General features: G+C 44.9%; 1 protein-coding gene and 1 pseudogene across 1 annotated transcript in view; one reads left to right on the forward strand and one right to left on the reverse strand.

The window, feature by feature from the left end:
• Nucleotides 1–22,250, reverse strand: part of LOC136640304 (cytosolic phospholipase A2 epsilon-like) — a 52,890-nt gene extending 30,640 nt beyond the window's left edge. The window contains exons 1-4 of the mRNA XM_066615368.1: nt 22,102–22,250; nt 17,899–17,992; nt 15,465–15,551; nt 8,903–8,975 (exon numbers count right to left, since the gene is read on the reverse strand). Of these exons, the coding sequence (XP_066471465.1) occupies nt 8,903–8,975; nt 15,465–15,551; nt 17,899–17,992; nt 22,102–22,250 (403 nt within the window). The remainder of the gene's footprint in view (nt 1–8,902; nt 8,976–15,464; nt 15,552–17,898; nt 17,993–22,101) is intronic.
• Nucleotides 1,056–1,172, forward strand: LOC136637611 (5S ribosomal RNA; annotated as a pseudogene).
• Nucleotides 22,251–22,535: the final 285 nt, after the last annotated feature.

Genomic DNA, 22,535 nt, shown 5'->3' on the forward strand with positions numbered 1-22,535 from the left:
TCTGTTTTAACTCACTGTGAGTTCCCAACCCATGATTGAGGCTTGATATGAGTTCCCAGTTGTGACCATGGTCCTCGGAAAGACCTCTGGATAAAAGAGAAAAACACTTCTTGTTTTCAGAGAAACTAGAAATGCATTTCTGGCACCTGAACAGGCCTTTCTGAGGCCCACAGAGCCTCAGAACACCTCTGTGGGCCTCAGAACACCTCTGGACGGTGATCAGAGAACATCTTCTGTTGTCTCCAGAGGTCCTATGGACCAGATCCCACAGATTTGATTATCTGCAGGTTTTGGTATTCGCCTGGGGAGGTGTGTTCCAGGAATGAGGTCCGACTGTATTTTCTCTGGACTAAGCAGAGGAATGGGGGATTGGAATACCTGCTCCTCTGCCAGGTCAGAAACAAAAGACTTTCCAAAACAGGTGTGCTCTGCATTCCACACCCACTCGCACCTCCTGCGATCTGGCTGCTTCTTTGAACTAAACGGGTGTGGCTGCCTCTTGGATTCCACAAACACTTTGCCAGCCAGGAACTAAAATGGCTTTCCCAATAGGTGTGCTCTGCTTCCTGCCCCCACCTGTATGTCATAAAGAGCTGGCGGCTGCTTTGGATTAAGAGGTGTGGTTGCTGCTTCAGCTTCCTCAGCCCCTTGCCAGGCAAGGTGGCAACTGAAGGACCTCGACACTTCATTCAACTCTACACCCCACCACTCTCAATCTCTCCTCCTTTGCAGCATTTCATGCTGAGATGGTGACACTGCTGTCCTCATCTAACATCCCTCTTCCTATTTGTTCATTTTTCATATTTTATATTGCCCTTCCTCCAAGGAGCTCAGGGTAGGTATACAATGGACCTGCGGTATCTGCAGGTCTGGCATTCATGGTTTTGACTCACCGCAGATGCCAGTGGATACTGAGGTCCACCTTTAAATGCCTTTAGCAAGGAAAAAAAAAGCACCAAAATTGCATCTCCTACCTTTGCCAGGGCAAACCGTGCCATTTCCCAGGCTCTGCAGTTATTTTTCAATCAGAAATATCCACTTCTGGATTGTGCGGAGACAGCAACTGTTGCCCTGCACATGCCCAATCTCGTCTGATCTCAGAAGCTAAGCAGGGTCAGGCCTGGTTAGTACTTGGATGGGAGACCACCTGGGAATACCGGGTGCTGTAGGCTTGTACCATAGTCTTTCAAGACTGAAGGTTGCCAACCACTTTGCTCCTCCTTAGAATGCATCACTGGGAAATGACTTGGTTGGATCATGCAAAATTGGCACTTTTTCTACTTGCTAACAGCATTGAAAGGTGGACCCCGGTCTCCAGGGAATTTGGTATTTCCCCATGAATACTGCTGGTGGAACTGTATATTGTCTACCCTGTGAGGTATGTGAGGCTGAGAAATTATGACTGGCTCACGATCACCCAGGAAGCTTTGTGGTTGAGTGAGGATTTGAACCTGGATCTTCTAAGTCTAAATCCAATTCCTGAACCACTACACTGAACCACTATCCTGGCTCTCTCTCCCTTTGACCCTATTCTCTCTTGTCACCTCTATTATTCTCTGCCTTCCGCCTGATCATTCTACTCTAGCTCTTCCCCTGCTGATTTCAACATCTCCCTGTCTCCCCTATTCCAAAAACAAACACTTCCCTTGATCTTCTCTTAGCCTCTACTGACTTCTTTCCCTTGCCTCCAAACTCCTGGAGTATGCCATTCATTCACTTTCTTCTAACATAAGAAGAATCCAGTTAGATAAAAGCAAAGGTCTATCTAGTTCAGTATCCTGCTTCCCACAGTGGTTAACCAACTGATTTTGGGATGCCTTCTTAACACCTCCAATATGGTTTGCACTTTTTTCAATGTTACTGAAACAGCCCTTGCTAAAATCACAATGATCTTCTCACTACCAGATCCAAGGACTTGTCCTCCTTGAGCTTTCTGCTGCCTTTGATACTGCTGATCACCCTGCTTTCCACTTCCATTCCTTAGCTTTCTGCCTCTCAGTTCTTAGCTTGTTCTCGAACCTGTCAGGCCCAAATCCTAACCAACTTTCCAGCACTGACATAGCTGTGTCAATGGGGCATGTGCTGCAGCCTGCAGTTGGGTGGCAGCCTTGGATGCCCTCAAGAAAAGGGAAAGTTGTTTCCTTACCTTGGAGCTACTTTGCCCTTATCTTGGTGCTGGAAAGTTGATTAGGATTGTGCCCTCAGATTGCTGGTTTAACATTTCAATTGGTTGAAGTTCCTCTGACATTAAGGGAGACCCAAAAGTCTCCTACTCCCTCAAATGACTCTACCTAATCTCTTTCTGCCCTCTGTGCATGGAACTCCTCCCTCCAAATAAGTAGATGAAGCAATCTCTCTTTCTTCTTCCAAGTACTTTATCAAAATGCATCTTTTCTGCATCGTCTTTGGCTTAATATTCTTTTTTACCAGCTGTAGTGACATTTGAAATAAATGCAGCAATCTTTGTCTACATCAGGGGTGCTCACACTTTTTTGGCTCGAGAGCTAAACTCAGCTAAACTTTGAAACTCAGCAAGGCCCGGAGATCTACCAGAGTTTTTTTTTTACAATGTTCGTGCCATCATAACATATAACATTTATGTGTACAATGTATGTTGGTGAGCCCCACTGAGTATAACAGGACTTACTCCTGAGTAGACATGCCTAGGATTAGGCTGTGAGGCTGCAATCCTAGCCACACTTACCTGGGAGTAAGCCCCATTGAGTACAATGGGCCTTACTCCCGGCGTTTCCTCCCAGATGCACCTGAAGGGGGGGGGTCAGCACTCCGCGATCTACTCATTTTCCTCGCAATCTACCGGTAGATCGCGATCCACCTATTGAGCACCCCTGGTCTACATCATCCTTCCTCAGCTGCTCAGGAATGATCTACCAGCAGGGCCTTGAAGCAACTTGAAACAGTCACATGGAGCAGCGTCCTTGGAAGGGTGGTAAATAGACAGTCCCTCAGCCTGCTGTTCCACTGGGAGCTCTGATCTGACTTGCTCTCAGCAAGACAGAAGAAGATCATGATAGGGGCAGTTCCTTCTCCTTCTAAGAGATGGGGGGGGGAAGCTGCTGTGGCTCCAGATTGCTTCTCAGCACCAACCTGTTTCTTACAAAGAACCAAGTAGGCTGAGAGAAATGATGTCAAAGCCACCCACTTCCCTTCCCTTATCAGGAGCACCAGGTACTTGGAGAGAAGCAACCTGTAACCTTCTTCTCCCCTTGCTGTTCAGTGGCTAATCAGCTGTAATGATGGTGAATTTCTATTCCAGATGCTGCGAGGCATTCATAAAGTGATGGATAAATGTTATTGTATCATAATATGGTGCCTGAAGAAGGGATAATATACCTGATGTACTTACAGGTTGCAATTGGACACAGCTTACTTCAGTAAATGCCAAGGTGGAACTGATGGACTTTCAACAGAAACCAGTGAGATCACCCAGTTAATCTTGCATCTTTCATTGCCTCACTGCTGCGAACTACCCGTCCACATCTGTACCACTGCTGAGACTGCTTCAGCAGTTTTGACCAAGCAAGCTGGTGAATTTGCTTGAAATGCTTGTAGAGAATCAGACCTAAAAGTCTTTGCTCTTAACATCTGTTGGCTGCCTTTATTTTTATGTTTTGGGTGTAGGAGGGCCTGTTGCCAAACCATCATCTGGGTGCAGCAGGATGCATTCATTCTATCTTCTGAAGATTCTAAGATCATCTGTGTGATCAAACGTGTAGTGCAGGGGTGCTCAATAGGTGGATCGCGATCTACCTGTAGATCGCGAGGCAAAATGAGTAGATCGCGGAGTGCCGACCCCCCCCTTCAGGTGCCTCTGGGAGGAAACGCCGGGAGTAAGCCCCATTGTACTCAATGGGGCTTACTCCCAGGTAAGTGTGGCTAGGATTGCAGCCTCACAGCCTAATCCTAGGCATGTCTACTCAGGAGTAAGTCCTGTTATACTCAGTGGGACTCAAGGTACACCAACATACATTGTACACATAAATGTTATATGTTATGATGGCGCGAACATTGTAAAAAAAACTCTGGTAGATCTCCGGGCCTTGCTGGGTTTCAAAGTAGCTCTCGAGCCAAAAAAGTGTGAGCACCCCTGGTGTAGTGGATCATTTTATTTTCTAATCTACAATATTGCCTGGAATATATTGATGGTCAGTTTTCTACAATGTTTTCTCAAATGTACAATTGTTTGGGGCTATGATATTGTTGATTGTCTTCATTGTGCCAATTGGTTGGCAGCACAGAACCACTCTACAAGGACCTTAGATTGGGTTGCCTGGTGTGCAGCTATTGCTTATGCAAGTATCCTTTCCTCTTGGAGATTTGTATAAATTAAAGGGGGCTTATGTGTCAGAGGCCAAGTATAGCTGGCTTGTGTTTCTAGTTCGTTCAGGACATCAGAATAGACAGTCCTTTTCCTGGGGTTACAGGGGAGTGGTACCAGGATGCAGGTCTCTTGTTGTCTTGTATGTTCCCTGAGGCATCTGGTGGGCCACTGTGAGATACAGGAAACTGGACTAGATGGGCCAATGGCCTGATCCTGCAGGGCTCTTCTTACGTATGTTATATTGAGCACAGATCGTTGTACTTTTGCTCTACATCGCCTGTGCCATACTCATAGCTGACATCCCCTGATCAGCTCCATGCAGATGTATTCATGTATCCATCAATAGTATTTTTCTATGCAGGATTGGGCTCTCATACAGAAGTGTCTACAACAGCAGAATAGAGCTGCTGATAGAACGCATTTTCAGAGTGCGGCCTCAAGAGGTCCCAGCACCCCAACCCTGCCCCAATGGACCCTGATGCGCTTGCTAGATAAGATAAGGCTGTGTTTGGAGAGGGGAGTGAGGAGGAATGAGGATAGGGAGGATGGGGGAGGGGGCTCTAACAAATGATAGAAAACTGCTTTGGGTACATCCAGCCACTGGCGCAAATCCGAGCAGCCCATGCAAGGCTGTTTGGGCCAGGGGTTAGGATTCAGCCTGCACTGCTGTGGCCAGTCCCACCCCTGCCAGGGCTCAATCCTGTTCCATTCTTCCCCCACCCTAAAACATCCACCTCCACCTCTGTTATGCCCTCCTACCACCCTTTCCCACCCTCTGAGCTGGCCTGTGAAGGCCGGCACAAATACAAGAATTGCTATAGAACTGTGAAATTACTTTAAAAAAAAAAATCATTTGTTCCATTTCTGTATAGAAAAGATTTATTGCAAGGTAGCAAGAATTGTAATAATCACTTTTTAGTGACTTAGAGCAGGAGAGCTCTTGCTTCAGCAGCCAGCTCTTTTGTATTATAAAATGCCCGCAGCCGGATGGCAGCCATTTTTGTGCTGTATGCTAGAAGGAACATTGGCACCAGGCCTGAGCTTCAAAAGCAGTAACACAAAAGCAGTAACATAAGAACAGCCCCACTGGGTCAGGCCATAGGCCCATCTAGTCCAGCTTCCTGTATCTCACAGCGGCCCACCAAATGCCCCAGGGAGCACACCAGATAACAAGAGACCTCATCCTGGTGCCCTCCCTTGCATTGGCATTCTGACATAGCCCATTTCTAAAATCAGGAGGTTGTGCATACACATCATGGCTTGTACCCTGTAATGGATTTTTCCTCCAGAAACTTGTCCAATCCCCTTTTAAAGGCGTCCAGGCTAGACGCCATCACCACATCCTGTGGCAAGGAGTTCCACAGACCAACCACACGCTGAGTAAATAAATATTTTCTTTTGTCTGTCCTAACCCTCCCAACACTCAATTTTAGCGGATGTCCCCTGGTTCTGGTGTTATGTGAGAGTGTAAAGAGCATCTCTCTATCCACTCTGTCCATCCCCTGCATAATTGACATACAGCTGACATAATTGACATACACACTGACATACAGCATAATTCAAACTTGCCCTGGAACAGCCAGGCTGAGTGGCTGGCACATACAAATTTATGTAACTAAATACATGGATCTGATCCTACAATTTGCTGTTCTGCTGATTAAGATGTGTCTTACAAACCACTGTGCCAGCATGAAATTATCATTGATGTCGAGATGGAGTCTTGCAAGGCAAAGAGAGGGACAAAATGTCACAAAACAGAAAGACAGCTGGCAGATCACAGGGTTTCTCTACAACTCACCGCAACTCAAGCATACACAGTGTGAGTTGAGATCATTCCCATCGCCTGTACATGTAACAACCTTAGGCAACAGCACAGTTGCTGCTATATTGTGAGCAAGTGCCTTCCAGGCACTGCTAGAACAGTTTTCTGCCCCATGTAGCTGGTGAGGGTTGGCTTCCCTGCCACCCTCATAGATGGTTCTTTTTAAAAAAAAGTTTTGCATCACTCTTGGTCTTCATAGCCTTCATTGGCTTCTAGTTTATTCTTATTTTAAAATTCAAAGTTCTGGTGTTGACCCTTAAAACCTAGATAGCCAAAGACAAGGGTACTTGAAGGACACCCTTCTCCCATATGAATCTCCCCATTTGCTGAGGTCATCATCAGAGGGCCTGCTCCAGGTACCCCTGCCTTCAAAGACTAGCAACCCAAAGCTAATTAACTTTCTGCATTGCTGAGTCCATGTGGAAAGAGATACTGCTGGAGGTCTCCTTGAGGCAAGGGGACATTTGTCTCCTTGCCCAGGGAAAAGCCCCAGCAGCTGCTATGGGGCTACTCGGGCCTGGGAAGGGGGATAGAACATGGTAGTCGTGAATCCTGCCCCCTACCAGGCCTGATCTGCCTCCCTCCCCACCCCATTCCACCTTCTCACATCCCCTGCTGCCTGGTGTGGGACTTACCTGCTCCGGTGCATGTGGGCCTTGCACCCCGCCAGTGCCATGATGCCCTATGTTGCTCACAGTGCTATATAGCATGTTTGCGACAGGGTACACTGGTGGAGCATGTAGCATGTGTTATGTGAGTATAGGATTGTACCATAGATGACTAGCTAAAAGATTTGCAGAGGCACTTGCTTGGCACCTGTTTTACAGTGCAAAATAAAACCACAAGGCTTCAGTGAGGATGGGGGTTTGGCATCCCAACAGCATCCACAGCATCCCCACAGCATCCACTTTCTTTGCCTATTATTTAGATCTGTACGATTGGTGCACATCTTATGTAAGGGTTATGTTTCAGAGTCAGCGCGTAAAGCAGAGGTGACCAAACTTTCAACTTTAGGGCTTCTGGACCTTTAACAATATCACAGACGACACCTGTTGAAATTCCTTTCTCTACACCAGGGGTGCCCAAACCCTGGCCCTGGGGCCACTTGCAGCCCTTGAGGACTCCCAATCCGGCCTTCAGGGAGCCCCCAGTCTCCAATGAGCCTCTGGCCCTTCGGAGACTTGCTGGAGCCCGTGCTGGCCTGATGCAACTGCTCTCAGTGTGACGACCAACTGTTCAACCTCTCGTGTGAGCTGTGAGACGAGGGCTCCCTTCACTGCTTGCTGTTTCACATGTGTGATGCAGCAACAGCAGCAAAGGAAAGGCTGGCCTTGCTTTGTGCAAGGCTTTTTATAGGCCTTGAGCTATTGCATGACCTCATTCATTCATATAAGTTCCATCTCTAATATATTCATTTGTGTAAATTTATTCAAATTTGAAATGTAAATTAATTCTTTTTTTTCCTGGCCCCCAACATGGCGTCAGAGAGATGATGTGGCCCTCCTGCCAGAAAGTTTGGACACCCCTGCTCTACACAATTGTTAAATGTCCAGGAGCCCTAAAGTTAAATGGTTGGCCAAACCTGGTGTAAAGCGTATATAGTACTCAAAATTATCTTGAAAAATGCTTACATCCAAAAAGTATTGTCAGTTTAAAAATTACAAGCAGCAAGCAAGACCTGAGACTGACGGGGGGAACCTCAGCTTCATTTTCCCATCTCACACACACTCTCAGGCATGTATTTAGTAAAAGGAATGGCTGGCAGAATCTCCTGCACTATTTAACCTGTTGTTTTTCTCTGGTTTTTATTTTGTTTGCTAAGTGAGTGTAGATGAATTTGTGCAAGTAAAGTGCACCTAGGATGTGGGTCAACTATATTTGCTGAACTTTTTGTATGTGTACTTTTTAAAAGTTAAATTTTATTTGTTTTATATTTTATTGTTGAATTTTATTTTTTTTAAAATCTGATTTTAACCATTTTGAACAGTGGTTTCAGAAGGGGAAGCGATGGAGGTGGGCTGTCTCCGGTGACACTCCCAGACGTGGGTGCATCACCACACCGTCCCTTTGTGATTTTCAGGTTGCTTCAGGCCCAGTCACCATGCACTCTCACCATTTATTGTTTTTTCACCGCTCACTGTTGAGATTGCCGAAGGGTGGCCGACTTTCATAGGCTGCAATCCTAATCCTTTCCAGCACTGACATAAGGGCAATGCAACTCCAAGGTAAGGGAACCAAGATTGCCTTACCTTGAGGAAGCCTCCATGACTGCCCCCCAACTGCAGGATGCAGCACATGCCCCACTGGCATAGCTATGCCAGTGCTAGAAAGTTGGTTAGGATTGCACCCATAGTCTCTCTCAGTGTGAGAGACAGGAAGGTTAGGGGCGACTTGATTATAGTACCCTCTGCCACCAAACTTCTGGGATGTGGGGCACCTTCATGTGAGCACTGCCACCCCAGATACTGCTCAGGGACATCACTAATTTTGAAGATTGCATTATTTTAAAAAGTGAAATAGAACTATTTTAAATAAGTATTTTGTTATACTCTACTGGAAACCATGTTTCATTTTCTAGCAAGTATCCATTGCACAGATTATCTGCTACGGAAGAGTCCAGCGACATCCACTTCATGCATGAATCAGCATTACTAGTGATCTAGGGGACTGGTTAGTGCTGTTGCTCAGCCATGATTTCAGAATGCTGAGAAACTCTGATGAAGAATTAAAATACTCACAATAATCTTCTCGACTGACATTTCGCATTCGTATGATTCTTACGGTGAGCACATAACAAGGTGATTCTACCCTCTGCAAAACAAGGCAGAATACACGGATTAACTTGTTGCATACCAAATGTACATCTTGTGACACAATTGTCTTCGTTGTAATTAGACATCATGGTAGAAAATAATAAAATAATACAGTAAATGGGGCGAGAACCCTTGCTGTTCTCAAACAAATCTCACAGCAGTCTCTTCTTTGCCAAATCAAGTCAAGCAACAAACACCTGTCAGGGCCCAAGTAATTTTCCAACAAGATGATACCCTAATACTGTTGTGATCATAATTTTGCCTTTGCTTCATAAATGACACAACATGGTACAAAGGCTGCAATCCTAACCACACTTTCCTGTGAGTAAGCCCCGTTGAACAAAATAGGACTTACTTCTGAGTAGACCTGGTTAGGATTGTGCCCTAAGTTTTTTAAACAGACAAGATTCCTGTTCGTTTGTCCTGTGGATTTTGAGGCACATGGATACCCCTGGCCCAAGTTGAAGAGGTATTCAAAGTGGAGATCTAATTATCTGCTCCCCCTTTTATCCTCCTTTTTTTCTGTTCTGTTTCAAGTTCCTGACATTGCTGCCACCTGCCTGGCCATGTCTTTGAAGTAGGCTGGGCAGGGAGAAGGAAAGGCAAGGAAAACCAGTGCAGTGTTCCTGGAACTCATTTCTTAGGTAGAATCACAGAAAGTTAGAAGGATCTTAGAGGTCATCTAGTCCAGCTCTCTGTTCAGTGCAGGCGACTGCTACAGCATCCTTGAAGGAGGCCATCCAGACTTTGTCTGAAAACTTCTAATCAGGGAGAACCCACAACTGCATGAGACAGACTGTTCCAAGGGCGAGGCGGGGGAGGGTGGGTGGCAGGCATTCCCATCGGTAAGCGCGCGGAGAGTAGGAGGCAGGGCCAGGATCTGTTCCTGGATGGCCTGGGACAGTCCCAGGCTGCTTGGATTTTCACCAACAATTTAGGTTTGTGCCTCTGCTGTGGATCTCTCTGGGATAAGGGGGAAAGCCTCCCCTTGCCTTTGGCTGACCCATGAGCAGCCTGAAACTTGCGCTGGACACTGTGCAAACCTGATGGCCTGCCTGTTCCAGCGCAAGTTAGGATTGGGTTGCCAATCTGTTCCAGGATTTCTGGGGGGTATTAACATCGGGCTGACTGCCCAAATTTCCTGAATCTTCCTTTCTCTCCTTTTAAAGATAAAAATGACTGCCCTGCTAGTTTTCCCTGTGAAGAAAAGGCCTGGAAGGAACTAGGAAGCTACAATGATGAAGATAAAAGTGGTGCATGTCTATGTATGTGTGTGTCACTCTGCCTCTATCTCCTTCTTATCTGCCTGGACAGGGGGAGGCAGAATTATCTTGTTTGATTGCTTTCCTGAAAGGCAACCTGCAAGCTAGAGTGGAGACTAAGAGCTATTGTTAACAGGAAGCAGGAAGTTAACGTTCGCTTCCAGTCTCCCTTCTAGCCAATAGGCTGCCTGTCTGCTTTACTTGCTATTCTGCTTATAGCAGTGTTTCTCAAACTGTGGGTCAGGACCCACTAGGCGACCCACCCAATTTCAGGTGGGTCCCCATTCATTTCAATATTTTATTTTTAATATATTAGACTTGATGCTCCCATGGTATGCGACTGCATTTGCGGAAAAAATTACAGACCTGTACTGTTAACAGGCTACTATATATACACTTTTAACAATGATAGTATAAGTGTGGGTAGGATTGCAGTCTAGGATTGATAAAAAGATTCCTGCTTGATGATGTCACTTCGGGTCATGACATCACTTCCGGTTGGTCCTAACAGATTCTCATTCTTAAAAGTGGGTCTCGGAGCTAAATGTGTGAGAACCACTGGCTTATATTATTTGGTGAAAGCAAGACACATTATTGTTTTGTGCAAATGTAATGAAGATAAGGTAATGGGCGGAGGGGCTGCAGGGATCTGAGGATAACCGGATCAATGGATGTTGGATCCATGGATACCAGTGGACACCTGTACAGCTCAATCCTATCCCCCGTCCATAGTCCGAGGAGACTCCTGAGGGTGCATCTGGGCTGGGAAGGGGAAATAGGATCTCAGCATGTGCTACTGCACTGAGAACGTCCCGTCCCATTCCTGGCCTGACCCACTCCCTACCGCAAACCTTCCACAATCCTCCCTGAACTGCCCCTGCTGCCAACTTACCAGCGGCCGCAAAGGATGGCAGAGATTCAGTGAGTCACTATTACCTGTACATGACCTCCAGCTGTTTGCAGTGACACCTACGGCCTTGCCAAACAGTGGTGCAACTGTTGTATCACCAGCTTGGGACTTACCATAGGGGATCATGAAATCCCCCACAGTAAGCCCAGCATAGGATTGGCTAGTCTGTTAGTAATATCAGATTCTTGAAATGGCTTTCAGTATCTGAATCTCAGTTAATCTGTGGGTGCTAGCCTACAAAGTCCCACTGCATTCAATAGGACTTACGCCCAAATAAATTTGCATAGGAGCGCAGCCTTACCGTAATATGAGCTGCATACTTTCTCTCAGATAGTCTACGGGAAAGATAATAGCTTAGATATTAGCACGTGCCCTTATCGGCTTGCTACCTGATGAGTCTGATGCGTCTTTGCTCTTTTGGAAAAGGTTCAAAGCCACATCTGAGCACTTCTCCTGATTATATCACTGCTCTTGCTGTAGGAGAAATCCTGGAGTTCTGTACCCCAGTTCCCCCCCCCACTACACCTCAAAAATACTAGTTCATGTCTGTTTTAATGTAATACAAGTTGCAATAATATTGTATTGAAAGTGTCCTGACATATGGCATTCTGGTTTGGTATGGGAGTAGCTCTGCAATGAATAAAAGAGCATTGCAGAGAATTATAAAGATTGCACAGACCATTATTAAGACTCATTTACAAGTCCTGGACAACATCTTTATATCTTGCTCTTTGCACAAGTCACATGGTAGTCTTCAAGATCATTTTCATCCAGTTTATAATTTTTTTGAATTATTGCCTTCTGGCAAATGATATAGATCTGTTAGCGGTGGCACAGCTAGCAAGGGGCGAGGGGGCAGTCTGCCCCAAGTACCAGCCTTGGGGGGGGTGACACCACAAATACCCCAACACCGCTAACATCGTGAAGGTTAGGAATAACCCCATCATGCTATATACTGTTGGATGCGGAATTTCCAGCAGAAGCAAAGGAAAAAAACCTGAGTGAAATATCTCCTTTCCATCAAATGTAGGGCCAAAAAACCTGAAACCAACTGCATGGAGCCCTATGGAAAGTGAAACCAAGCCATATTGCACATTTACTCGCAAGTAGGCAAACTTGCCTTAGTCTGTCGGAAAGGACAGGCTAAGAGGAATCCAATGACACCAGAACAATTCCTATCCAATGAAAGCAGTCCCCACAAAATACCCAAGAAGGAGGTCCCTCCCTCCAAGCAGATGAATGTATTGAGCCCAGTGGAAAGCAAAAGTAAGCTACACAGTCGTGTTTACTTGTGCCTTGACTCCTAGTCAAGTCAGGCAAAGGGGAATGCAAGGCTAGCTGCATGGTCCGAATCCGATGAAAGTGGAGCTCAACAAATGCTCCAGAAGGCAGCACCCCCCCAAAGGAATAAAACAGAGGCTTTAGCTGGTAAGGTCAATTTTTATGTTTTTAGACTTGCAAAGCTAGATGAGTCCTGATAGTGATATGCTTGAAATATAAGAATTTACACTGAACTGGGCACTGGGAAGAACTGAAAATCTCACTGATATTTTTGTATGGGGGGTGGGGGGTGGTCAGGGGTAACAGGCAGGCTGCAGAGAAAATTCACTTGGTGGAACAGGGCTGGCTTCCCCTTATTTATTTGTTTTTCTTTAATTTAATTATTTATAATTATTGATTTTATTTTGCTTGATGATGTCACTTCCAGCCATGACATCACTTCTGGTGGGTTAGGGTTAGGGTCCTGGACAGATTGTCATTCAAAACAGTGGGTCCCAGTGTTAAAAATTTGAGAACCGCTGCCTTAACTCAAAACAGGCCAATGAGGCATCCTGGGCGGGGTGTGTGTGTGACCAAAATTCTGGAAATCATGGCTTTTAGGAATAATACCATCATGTTATATACCATTTGATGCAGAATTTCGTCCATTGCTTGTGGGGAAATATTCACTGCATTTATTTTCCAGCCATCATTATTATTAATTTCATGTCATGACTATTACTATCCCTCAGTCTCACCTACCTCACAGGGTTGTTGTGAGGACAAAATAAGGGGAGGAACTATATACACCATCCTGAACTGCTTAGAGGAAGGGTGGTATAAAAATGTGATTAATTAATTAATAATTAATATACTTAATTAATAATTAATTATGTCATATGGGGTGACAAAAATTTATGGGCCCCGGGTGACTTAGCTATGCCACTGTCTATTAGGACATGCACCACACGATTTAGGAATAGCTTTTATCCTAGAGCGGGGGTCTCCAAACCCCGGCCCAGGGGCCAGATGCGGCCCGCAGCGAGCCTCTCTCCGGCCCGTGGCCAGCCTCTTGTCCCCTGAAAGAGGACTGAACACTCGACTGAATGTGACTGGAGCTGTGCTCTGATTGTATCTGGAGGGTGTTCTGAGGGCCGGAGAGGGTGAGTGAATGAGCCCACTCAGGGCCCAGTCCTATCCAATTTTCCAGCCCTGGTGCAACTACAATGCAGCCCCATGGTAAAGGAACAAATGTTCCCATCCCTTAAGGAGGTCTCTGTGACTGCTACCCCACTACAAGATGCAGTGCATGCCCCATTAGCACCGTTGCACCAGCACTGGAAAATTGGATAGGATTGGGCCCTCATTCATTTATTCATTCATCTAAGTTCCATCTCTAATTTATTTATTTAAATTCTATATTTAAATTTTTTTCTGGCCCTCAGCACTGCGCCAGATATTTCATGCGGCCCTCTGGCCAAAACGTTTGGAGACCGGGTCCTAGAGCTATAACCATATTGAACAATGAACTTAAAAATCATTAACACAGCATCTTCTAACGTTTACTGGGTTTTATTATCTATTTATTACATCTCTGAGTGAAATAGGAGTATTTTATTTTTGAGATATTTATATTAATAGATGTATATGTAATATTGAATGTGGGACGGATCTGTATGTGTTATATGATTGTTTGATTGTATATCTCAATATGTATATATGTATATGAGATATACATGTATATGTAAATATGAGATATGTATATCTCAAATTGTATATATGATTGTTTGATTGTATATTGATTGTATGATTGTTTTATAAATGTTTTATGTCCATGTCTTGCAGTGCATTAAAATTTCATTGTACTTTGTACAATGACAATAAAGTATACTAATATAAGGCATCATCTATATTGCTGTTGATCAAAAGAAAATATAAGAACCAAACACAATTGTCTTGATTCTATGAAGACAAAATGTGCAAATAAACAAAACCCCACAAACACTTCTTCACTACATTTGAAGCTGTGCAAAGGATTTGATTCCTGCACCCAGCATTTGAAGTTGTGCACTGCTCTCAACATTATGCACCTTTTGGTTCATTTGTGAAGTAATGTCAAATACAGGTTAGCCCTCGGTATCCATGGGGGATCCTTTCCCAAACCCCCTGCAGGTACCGAAGTCCATGAATAATGGAATCTGCAGGTGGGTGGCATCAGAGGAACTCCGGATGTGACCAGAATCACCTTCTGGCCACATCTGGACAGGGTAACCAGATACAGTGGAGAACAGAGTGCCTATACCTTTAACCACGGTTTAGAAGAGGGCATTTTGGCAGGTGCAGCTCAAAATGGAAGGTTTTAAAAAGCTGCACCTACCCAAATCTCCTATTCTATGCAGTGGTTAAAGTTATAGGCACTTTGTCCTCCATTGCATCTGGTCACCCTGCATCCGGAGGTGTTCCGAGGCACTGGAAGTTTTGCAAAAACCAGAAGTGCTTTTCCAACACCACTGGGAGGCGTTGTGAGGTCCAGAGAGGACGTGCACAGCCTCCCTGGGTCTCAGAAAGTCTCTCCGATGAGACCAGATGGAGCTTCTGGTCACATCCAGGAGGTCAGATGAGGACCTCCTGCGTGGGTCTGGCACCTGTGCTGAGTCAAATCTGTGGATGTCAAACCCACGAATAAAGAGGCCCCACCTGTAAATGTGAATAGGATCAGGTTGCTAGGCTGTGATCCAAAGTACACAGTGAAGTAAGATTCCCATGAAACCAATGGAACTGGTTTCTACACAGATATGTTGTGGATTGAGAAGATAGCAGTCAAACATACAATCTGAATGCAATAACAGAATTAACATTAAGAAGAAAGGCATAAAAGGCAAAGAGATTTCACCAGTTCAATTATTCCAGCTGTGAAATGTCTCAATGAAATGTTGGGAAGTGAAATGTTCCCAGAATTAGCATGTTTAAGCACTAGTTATGCCTCACCTTCTAAATAAAAAACTCTCAATTAAGTGATTCTCTTTTCATGTTCTTTCCCATGCACATTAATTACCTTGCAATTGGCATGCTCCTGTACTGAATGCTGGTGCACCCATTGTCCTTTTGTGGTTCCCAGTGTATTTGTTTTACTGTTTAGAAACTGTTGAAAGAAAGAAAGAAAGAAAGAAAGAAAGAAAGAAAGAAAGAAAGAAAGAAAGAAAGAAAGAAAGAAAGAAAGAAAGAAAGAAAGAAAGAATGTTGGCTTCATTAGTAAGTAAGCAGCCAAAGCGCCCAAGGATCTCTGGCAACAATATAGGAACACCGAACTTGTTATGTGGCTTTTTTCTCCACCCCAAGGCATCATTCTGTGCTCCCAGCTGCAAACTTATCTTTTTTCCCATTATGAGGTCAGCGATCCCATGTAATTTGGCATTCTGTTTGCTGTTACCAAGTGCACCCCATTTTTGGTTTCCCATGAACAGTGACAGCCAGAACAGAGATGCTACCCACACAGCCTCACCTCTTTATCACATTTTCAATTAACTACCATTTTAGGCCTTGTTATTTCTAGCGTCTCTCAAGTGCCCTACTGTAAGAGGGACGTTCAATTTGCGTTTCCCTTCAGCAAAGAGTGTTTTGCTTGTTTTCAGAGAATTTTGACAAGTTCCACCTATTTATACCCCTCAGCCCACACTGCAGTTTCTGAGTATTTGGGAAAGCCCTGGAGCCATTAAGGAAGGCCCCTTCCTGCCCAGTCCTGCCCCTGCAACAAGAGAACATTGACAGGCATGCAATGCACAGTGGAAGAATCGGTTTCATATCAACATCATAATCAACAATCCAGTAATCTCACAGGCTCATCTAGATAAGGAAAAAAAGAGGGGGCATAGTACTGTACCTTTAAAGCAACTGCTCAGGTTTATGGTGCCTACCTGAAGGATAGTAGCAGGTGATCTCTTGGTAGAGTCCATTGGATTGCAGTCACATGCTGTTCAGACCACTTCTAGAACTTGGCAGTGACTCCCAAGTCACATTCAGTCTGTAAAATTATTAAAGCTGCATAGCTGGTGTTATACAGACTGAGTCAGGGCTCCACCTCTTTGGGATTTCAGAAGCAGAAAGAATTCCCGCCCACTTAACTTGCATGATGCACAGATCTGTTGCAAGAAAGAGATTGCATGGTGCATTTTGGCATGGTGACTGTAGAACTGGAACTAAAGAACACCATGTCTCAGAGATTTCACTGAAGAAGATCATTTTAATCATGAACAAGCATTCACTTGTTCTTATCGACTCCCATAAATACTGCTTCCCAATACAGTATATAGTACATAATACAGTAATAATATTTATTAATTTATTTGCATTGCAAGTCACTTGGGAGCCTATCCTGGCTATTACCAAACTTTAAATTATATCATATATGATAAGTAAATAAATAAAATTCTCAGAACTACATCCACTGAAAGAAAAAATCATCTTCTATGATATGACAAATGTTAAAGGTAGTGTCAATGTCTCACACTGAACTCTCACAATTGAAACATATCATTTGAGGGTTTAGCTACACATCACATCAAGGATGGGATCTCAGCTTGTAAGGACGTGACTCAAGTTGTGACAACACACGCTTTTCATGACTCAGGTTAACTCAAGTCAAGAACATCACTGACTCGGACCCAACTCACAACTTGGGGCCAGTAACTCAGAAAAGATTCATGACTCAAATTGACTCGAGTGAAGACTTGCTTTTTATGTATGCTTGCAACTCTGTTTTGTGTGCATGTGCTTGCTTAGTTGTTTTTTTTTTTGCTACACCTGACTCGCACTGCAATTCATTTCTTATAATGACTTGGGCTCAAGTCAAAAATGACTGTACAGTGGCTCAGGACGACTCACAACAGCCGCCCATTATGACTTGTGAATTGACTTGAGTCGGGGGTCGGAGACTAGCAACATAACTCGTGACTCAGCGCAGTGGCTCCGGCACATCGCTGCTACAAATTAAATCACATACAAACATGTATAACAATAGACTTGTGTTCCCTTTGCCTTAAAAAAAATTGAATGTTGTTTTGTAAGTAGGTGATTGAGAATAGAAAAGCAGCTGGGGACGAGGGATTAACCCTTTTTCTTACTCACCATGTTCTTGCTTCAGCTGCTTATCTGCTTCAGCTTCAGCTGCTTTTGGGGTTCCAAATACACATTTGCATGTGTTTATGTAAAATATGTAGTTTGACTATTTCATGTTCCTACAAGCATAAGGCTGTATTCATTCATTAGGTGATGTGATCTTCTGTCATTTGACCTCTGGAAGCTTGAAGCAGATAACTGTGAAACTGTAATCTTCCTACAGTGATTACTTACGACTTACAATACTTACCACTTACTTATAGTCCAATCCTATCTCACACCATCCTATGCAATGCAGCTGCACTGCTGCATTCAATAGTGGAGAGAGATACCAGCTGGCCTGGGAGAGGTAAGCAAAAATAGTTTTTACTTACCTCTCCATAGGCCGCCTGGTCATTGATGAGTCTTCTTGGAACTATGCTGGCTATTTGCTGATGTAAATCCAAGGAGAGCCAGGGGCATGTTGTGCTGGGAAAACAGAGATAGGATCTGGCATGTACTAGTGCCACCAGGATCCAACCCCTTCTGCCCTCACAATGCCCCTCCCCGATGCTTCCTGCTCCACTCCTCCCCTTCCTGCCCACAAACCACCCTTGCTGCAACCTTACCTGCAGTGGCACGCATCCAGGAACATCTGGAATGTGCAAGGAACCTCCAGTACCCCCAAAGTGCATAATGGTGCTGTGGCTTTTGTGATGCCACAGCAGCACTTACAGTGGCAGATTGTGAGATCCACCACTGTAAGCACCCATTAGGATTGGTCCACCCCTTACTTATCCTAATTCAGCCAAAGTGAAAAGCAGTTCTCACTTCACATGAAAGAGGTTTCAATTCATATTGAAATTGGGATCTTGTCCAATATAAGTATAAATGTGTTTGTTTGGTTACATTTATCTCTTGCCCAAGGAACTCAGGGAAACAGGTATAATTTTTTGGGAAACCTCCCCCCTTCCCCCAAATGTGACACCTGAAAGGTTATCATGCATGTTCACTGCCTACGATATGTTCACTAGTAATAATTCCCAGTTTTGGGGTGGAGGGGAAATTCTGAATAATAGCATTGTCTTTGTTAAAATCACATTTCATTCAGTTAGGGCTTTTTTTCTTTGTCTCTTTTCCTTAGTTGTTTTATTTTGTTTTATTTTTTTTTTTCATTTTTCATATTTTTATACTGCCCTTCCTCCAAAGAGCTCAGAGCAGTGTACAAAGCTGCTCCCCTCCTTTTGTCCTCACAACAACCCTGTGAGGTAGGTGAGGCTGAGAGAAAGTGACTGGCCCAAGGTCACCCAGGAAGCTTTTACACATCTGAATGCGAAGAAAATGGGACTTTTGGACTGAGTTCACAAAATTAGTACCTTGTGACTAAAAGTAGGTCAGATAGTAACTCTGTCTCACTTCAGGCAAAAGCAATCGTGTGAACCTTTTTTATTCAGAGTACCCTGCATATGCCCGAGCTTATCTGATCTCGGAAGCTAAGGTTAGTACTTGGATGGGAGACCGCCTAGGAATACCGGGTGCTGTAGGCTTATACCATAGTGTTTCGAGACTGAAGGTTGCCAACCACAATGTAACCCAAGTTGTCTTGGGCATAGCTTAGCCCAAGTCAAATTAATCATGCTCATTTAGTCATGAAAACAGATCCTATAAGAATGCTACTAGAAAGAAAGAAAGAAAGAAAGAAAGAAAGAAAGAAAGAAAGAAAGAAAGAAAGAAAGAAAGAAAGAAAGAAAGGCATTGCCAGTTCTGAGGGTCACCTTAGACACTCAGAGGGTAATTTGTGAGAGGTGGCAAAGTGTCTTGTACGGCTGGCCCATCCATGATGTGAATTATTTCCATGGGGTAGTGGATTGGGGGGAATGGCAAGGAGATGCCTGCCGCCTCCTTCCAGTATGCTGCTGATAGAGCTGGCCCCCTTACCTCGCTCCTTCCTCCAGGGCCTTTGAGAGGAATTTTATCAGGGGGTACACAGTTTCTTTGGGGTCCCTTTCCAAAGGGCGAGGAGGGCAATGGGGGCAGGCAGAATGGAGAGCAAAATAGAGCAGAGGGAGGGTGCTAACAGCCAGAATTATCTTTGGAGCCCAGGTCTACCGGGCTTCTTGATGAGGAGCACAGGTCTACCTCACCATGCAGCACTGGCAATTAGATAAAGTAATAGTAGTTGGCAACATTCAGTCTCGAAAGACTATGGTATCGCGCTCTGAATGGTGGTTCTGGAACAGCGTCTAGTGTGGCTGAAAAGGCCGATTCGGGAGTGACAATCCCTTCCACACCGGGAGCAAGTGCAGTCTGTCCCTGGTCTGTCTCCCTGGCTATGGGCCTTCCTTCTTTGCCTCTTTGCCTCAGACTGTTGGCCAAGTGTCTCTTCAAACTGGGAAAGGCCATGCTGCACAGCCTGCTTCCAAGCGGGCCGCTCAGAGGCCAGGGTTTCCCACCTGTTGAGGTCCACTCCCAAGGCTTTCAGATCCCTTAGTGAAAAGCAATGACAAATAAATAAGATAAAGTAATATGGTAAACCAAACACACTACTCTTCATATAGTGGGCTGAATAGCATTCATGGCACCTGCTGAGGGTGGGAAGTGACATCATTAAGCTGCAAGTGACATCATTAAGCAGATGACAGCCAGAAATAAGCACTCTGTTCTCACATAGAAATTCATTATCTGCAAATGAAAGAAGAGAAAATGTGCAAATCTTGTTCATAATTTAAAGGTATGAGAGAACCCAATTATCACGCTGGGAGAGCTGGATAAATTGCTTCTGGAGGTCACATCCAGCACAGGGGCCTTATGTTGAACGCTCCTGCTCTAGAATTTATTGGGGGAACTGAAGTGCATTGAAAGTGGATTAAAGCTGTAATAAAAAAACAGCCCAGGTCTTCTCCATAAGCACTGACGTGTATCGGTGCAATTCAAACATGGGGAAGCAAAACCCCTTCAGACCAGAACTACTAGGCCCTGTAGAAGGTCAGCCCCCCAGTTCAGTTCACAGAATTCCTAGGCCCCAATAGTCAGCTCCCCCTTCTTTTAGTTTGGGGTGTGTCTACAACACAAGGCCTTGGATCTAGGTTATATGTGTTTTAGCATTGTTTGAAAATGAATTTAACAGTATGGAGTACAAATAGAAGTCTGGTGTACAGAAGAGAAAACAAAACAGCGAAAAGCAATGACAAATAAATAAGGGCCAGACAAATTTACTTCACCTGGTCTTTGTTTCAAAATCATCACATAGCAAAGAGGGAAATAGTGAAAGCCTGTCTTTGGATGCCCGTGCATTATTACAAGATGAAAAGGCAAATGAGGAGGAGGTAGAAGAAAAGAAACGCAGTAGCACTACTCCAAGTAAGGAAATTATCCCATTCTGCAGCAGCAGACTTAGTGCTGGGTGAACGGGACAAATACCACCGGCACTAAGTCTGCGCGCCTGTAGGACCGTGTGAGAAGCCTCATTGAGGCTCCCTAGTGGTTGGAAACTACACTTCTGGTTTTCAGTCTAAGGATCACTCGAGGGTTTGTTGCACACTGGTAAGGTAGGGGGCAGCTTCACGTGCATTTTCCAGGGCGGCATTACATGGGGGGTGGCACCTTGAACCTTTGCCCCGGGAGCAGGGGCCGGGTAAGTCTGCCACTGCTATTCTGATACACGTTTTCATTTAGTTTCAATCTTGCTTATGCTAAGTTAAAACTGTCAATTAAAATTTTGTTTTAAAAATGTAGTAGCATCTGGTTTGTAGGACAATTTAGGAGAGTGGGTCCCAATCAGGCATCCTGCCCTAGGCCCAATGCTAGCTCTCAGTGGCTCTTGGGTTGATAGCATGGCAGTGGCAGTAGAAGCAGCAGCGACAGAGGGGAGGGCAGCACTATTGAGCTGCTAGTTTCACTTGGCCCTTCCTGTGTGCATGCACTGCCTGTAACCTTCATCAGCTGCTTCATTCCATCTGGCTATTGCCCCTGCAGTGGCAGCCACCTCCACTGTCATGGCAACCTCCGTTACTGCCTCCTTATCATGCTCTTGCTGAGGGAATTGTAAAAGGAAGTATGGGAGGAAGAGAGTGGGGGTGGCCTATCTCCCAGGAGATGCCGCACCAGGCCATGCCAGGTTAGGTGCTAATGCGCCAGTAGGTAAGGAAGAAAAAAGAAGGGAGTGTTCAATTCACGCAGTATGGCCCTTGAGTTAGGTTTGCCCCACAGGCCCTGCTCAAGTTTCAGGTGGTTTGATTAAATAAGTTGACAGCCCAAACTTTATTCTTTAGTTCATCGTCCTATTGTGCCTTGGTTACAGTGCAGTCTTCATGGATCTCTCATGCTTATGCCATTTATGTTCACAGAACGTCATTCCCGGTGTGCACTTTTTTAAAACCATGGTTTGGTTTTCTACACAAATGACAGGGTTCTCTGTTCCTCATGGCTTAACCCACTTTTGCCTGGCCCAAAGGTGTACACGTGGTCCCTGTTGCGTATATGCAACGTTGGGCAGTAATGGCTTAATTCGCATTAACTGATGCATTCATAAGAACATAAGAACTGCCCCGCTGGATCAGACCATAGGCCCATCTAGTCCAACTTCCATCTAGTCCAACTCGTTGGACTGACTCTCCGACAGCACCGAGATGGACAGCTCCATCGGGAGGACATCCGCAGGCTCTCTGGGGTGAAGTATCCGCTCACTCACATCAAGAAGATGAAGCACCAATGGGTGGGCCACATTGCGAGAAGAACTGATGATCATTGGAGCACAAGGACACTGGAGTGGTGCCCAAGAGACTGGAAGAGATCACTCGGACAACCACCGACACGATGGGCGGACGTATTCGCACTTGAGCACAATGAGAGGGACGCAAGAGGTCAGGTCACCCAACATTGGTTAACAAAAGCACAATGTCGCAAAGAATGGAAGAAATGTTGGGACCTACGCGGAGGAAGCTAACGTTGACATCGCAAGTAACGGGTCATCTAAGTATCTAAGTAAGTAAGTACCCCTAAAGATCTTGAGAAGTATCCCTGGGGCTACACG

The sequence above is a fragment of the Tiliqua scincoides genome, chromosome 1 (assembly GCF_035046505.1).
Source record: "Tiliqua scincoides isolate rTilSci1 chromosome 1, rTilSci1.hap2, whole genome shotgun sequence".
Taxonomy (NCBI): domain Eukaryota; kingdom Metazoa; phylum Chordata; class Lepidosauria; order Squamata; family Scincidae; genus Tiliqua; species Tiliqua scincoides.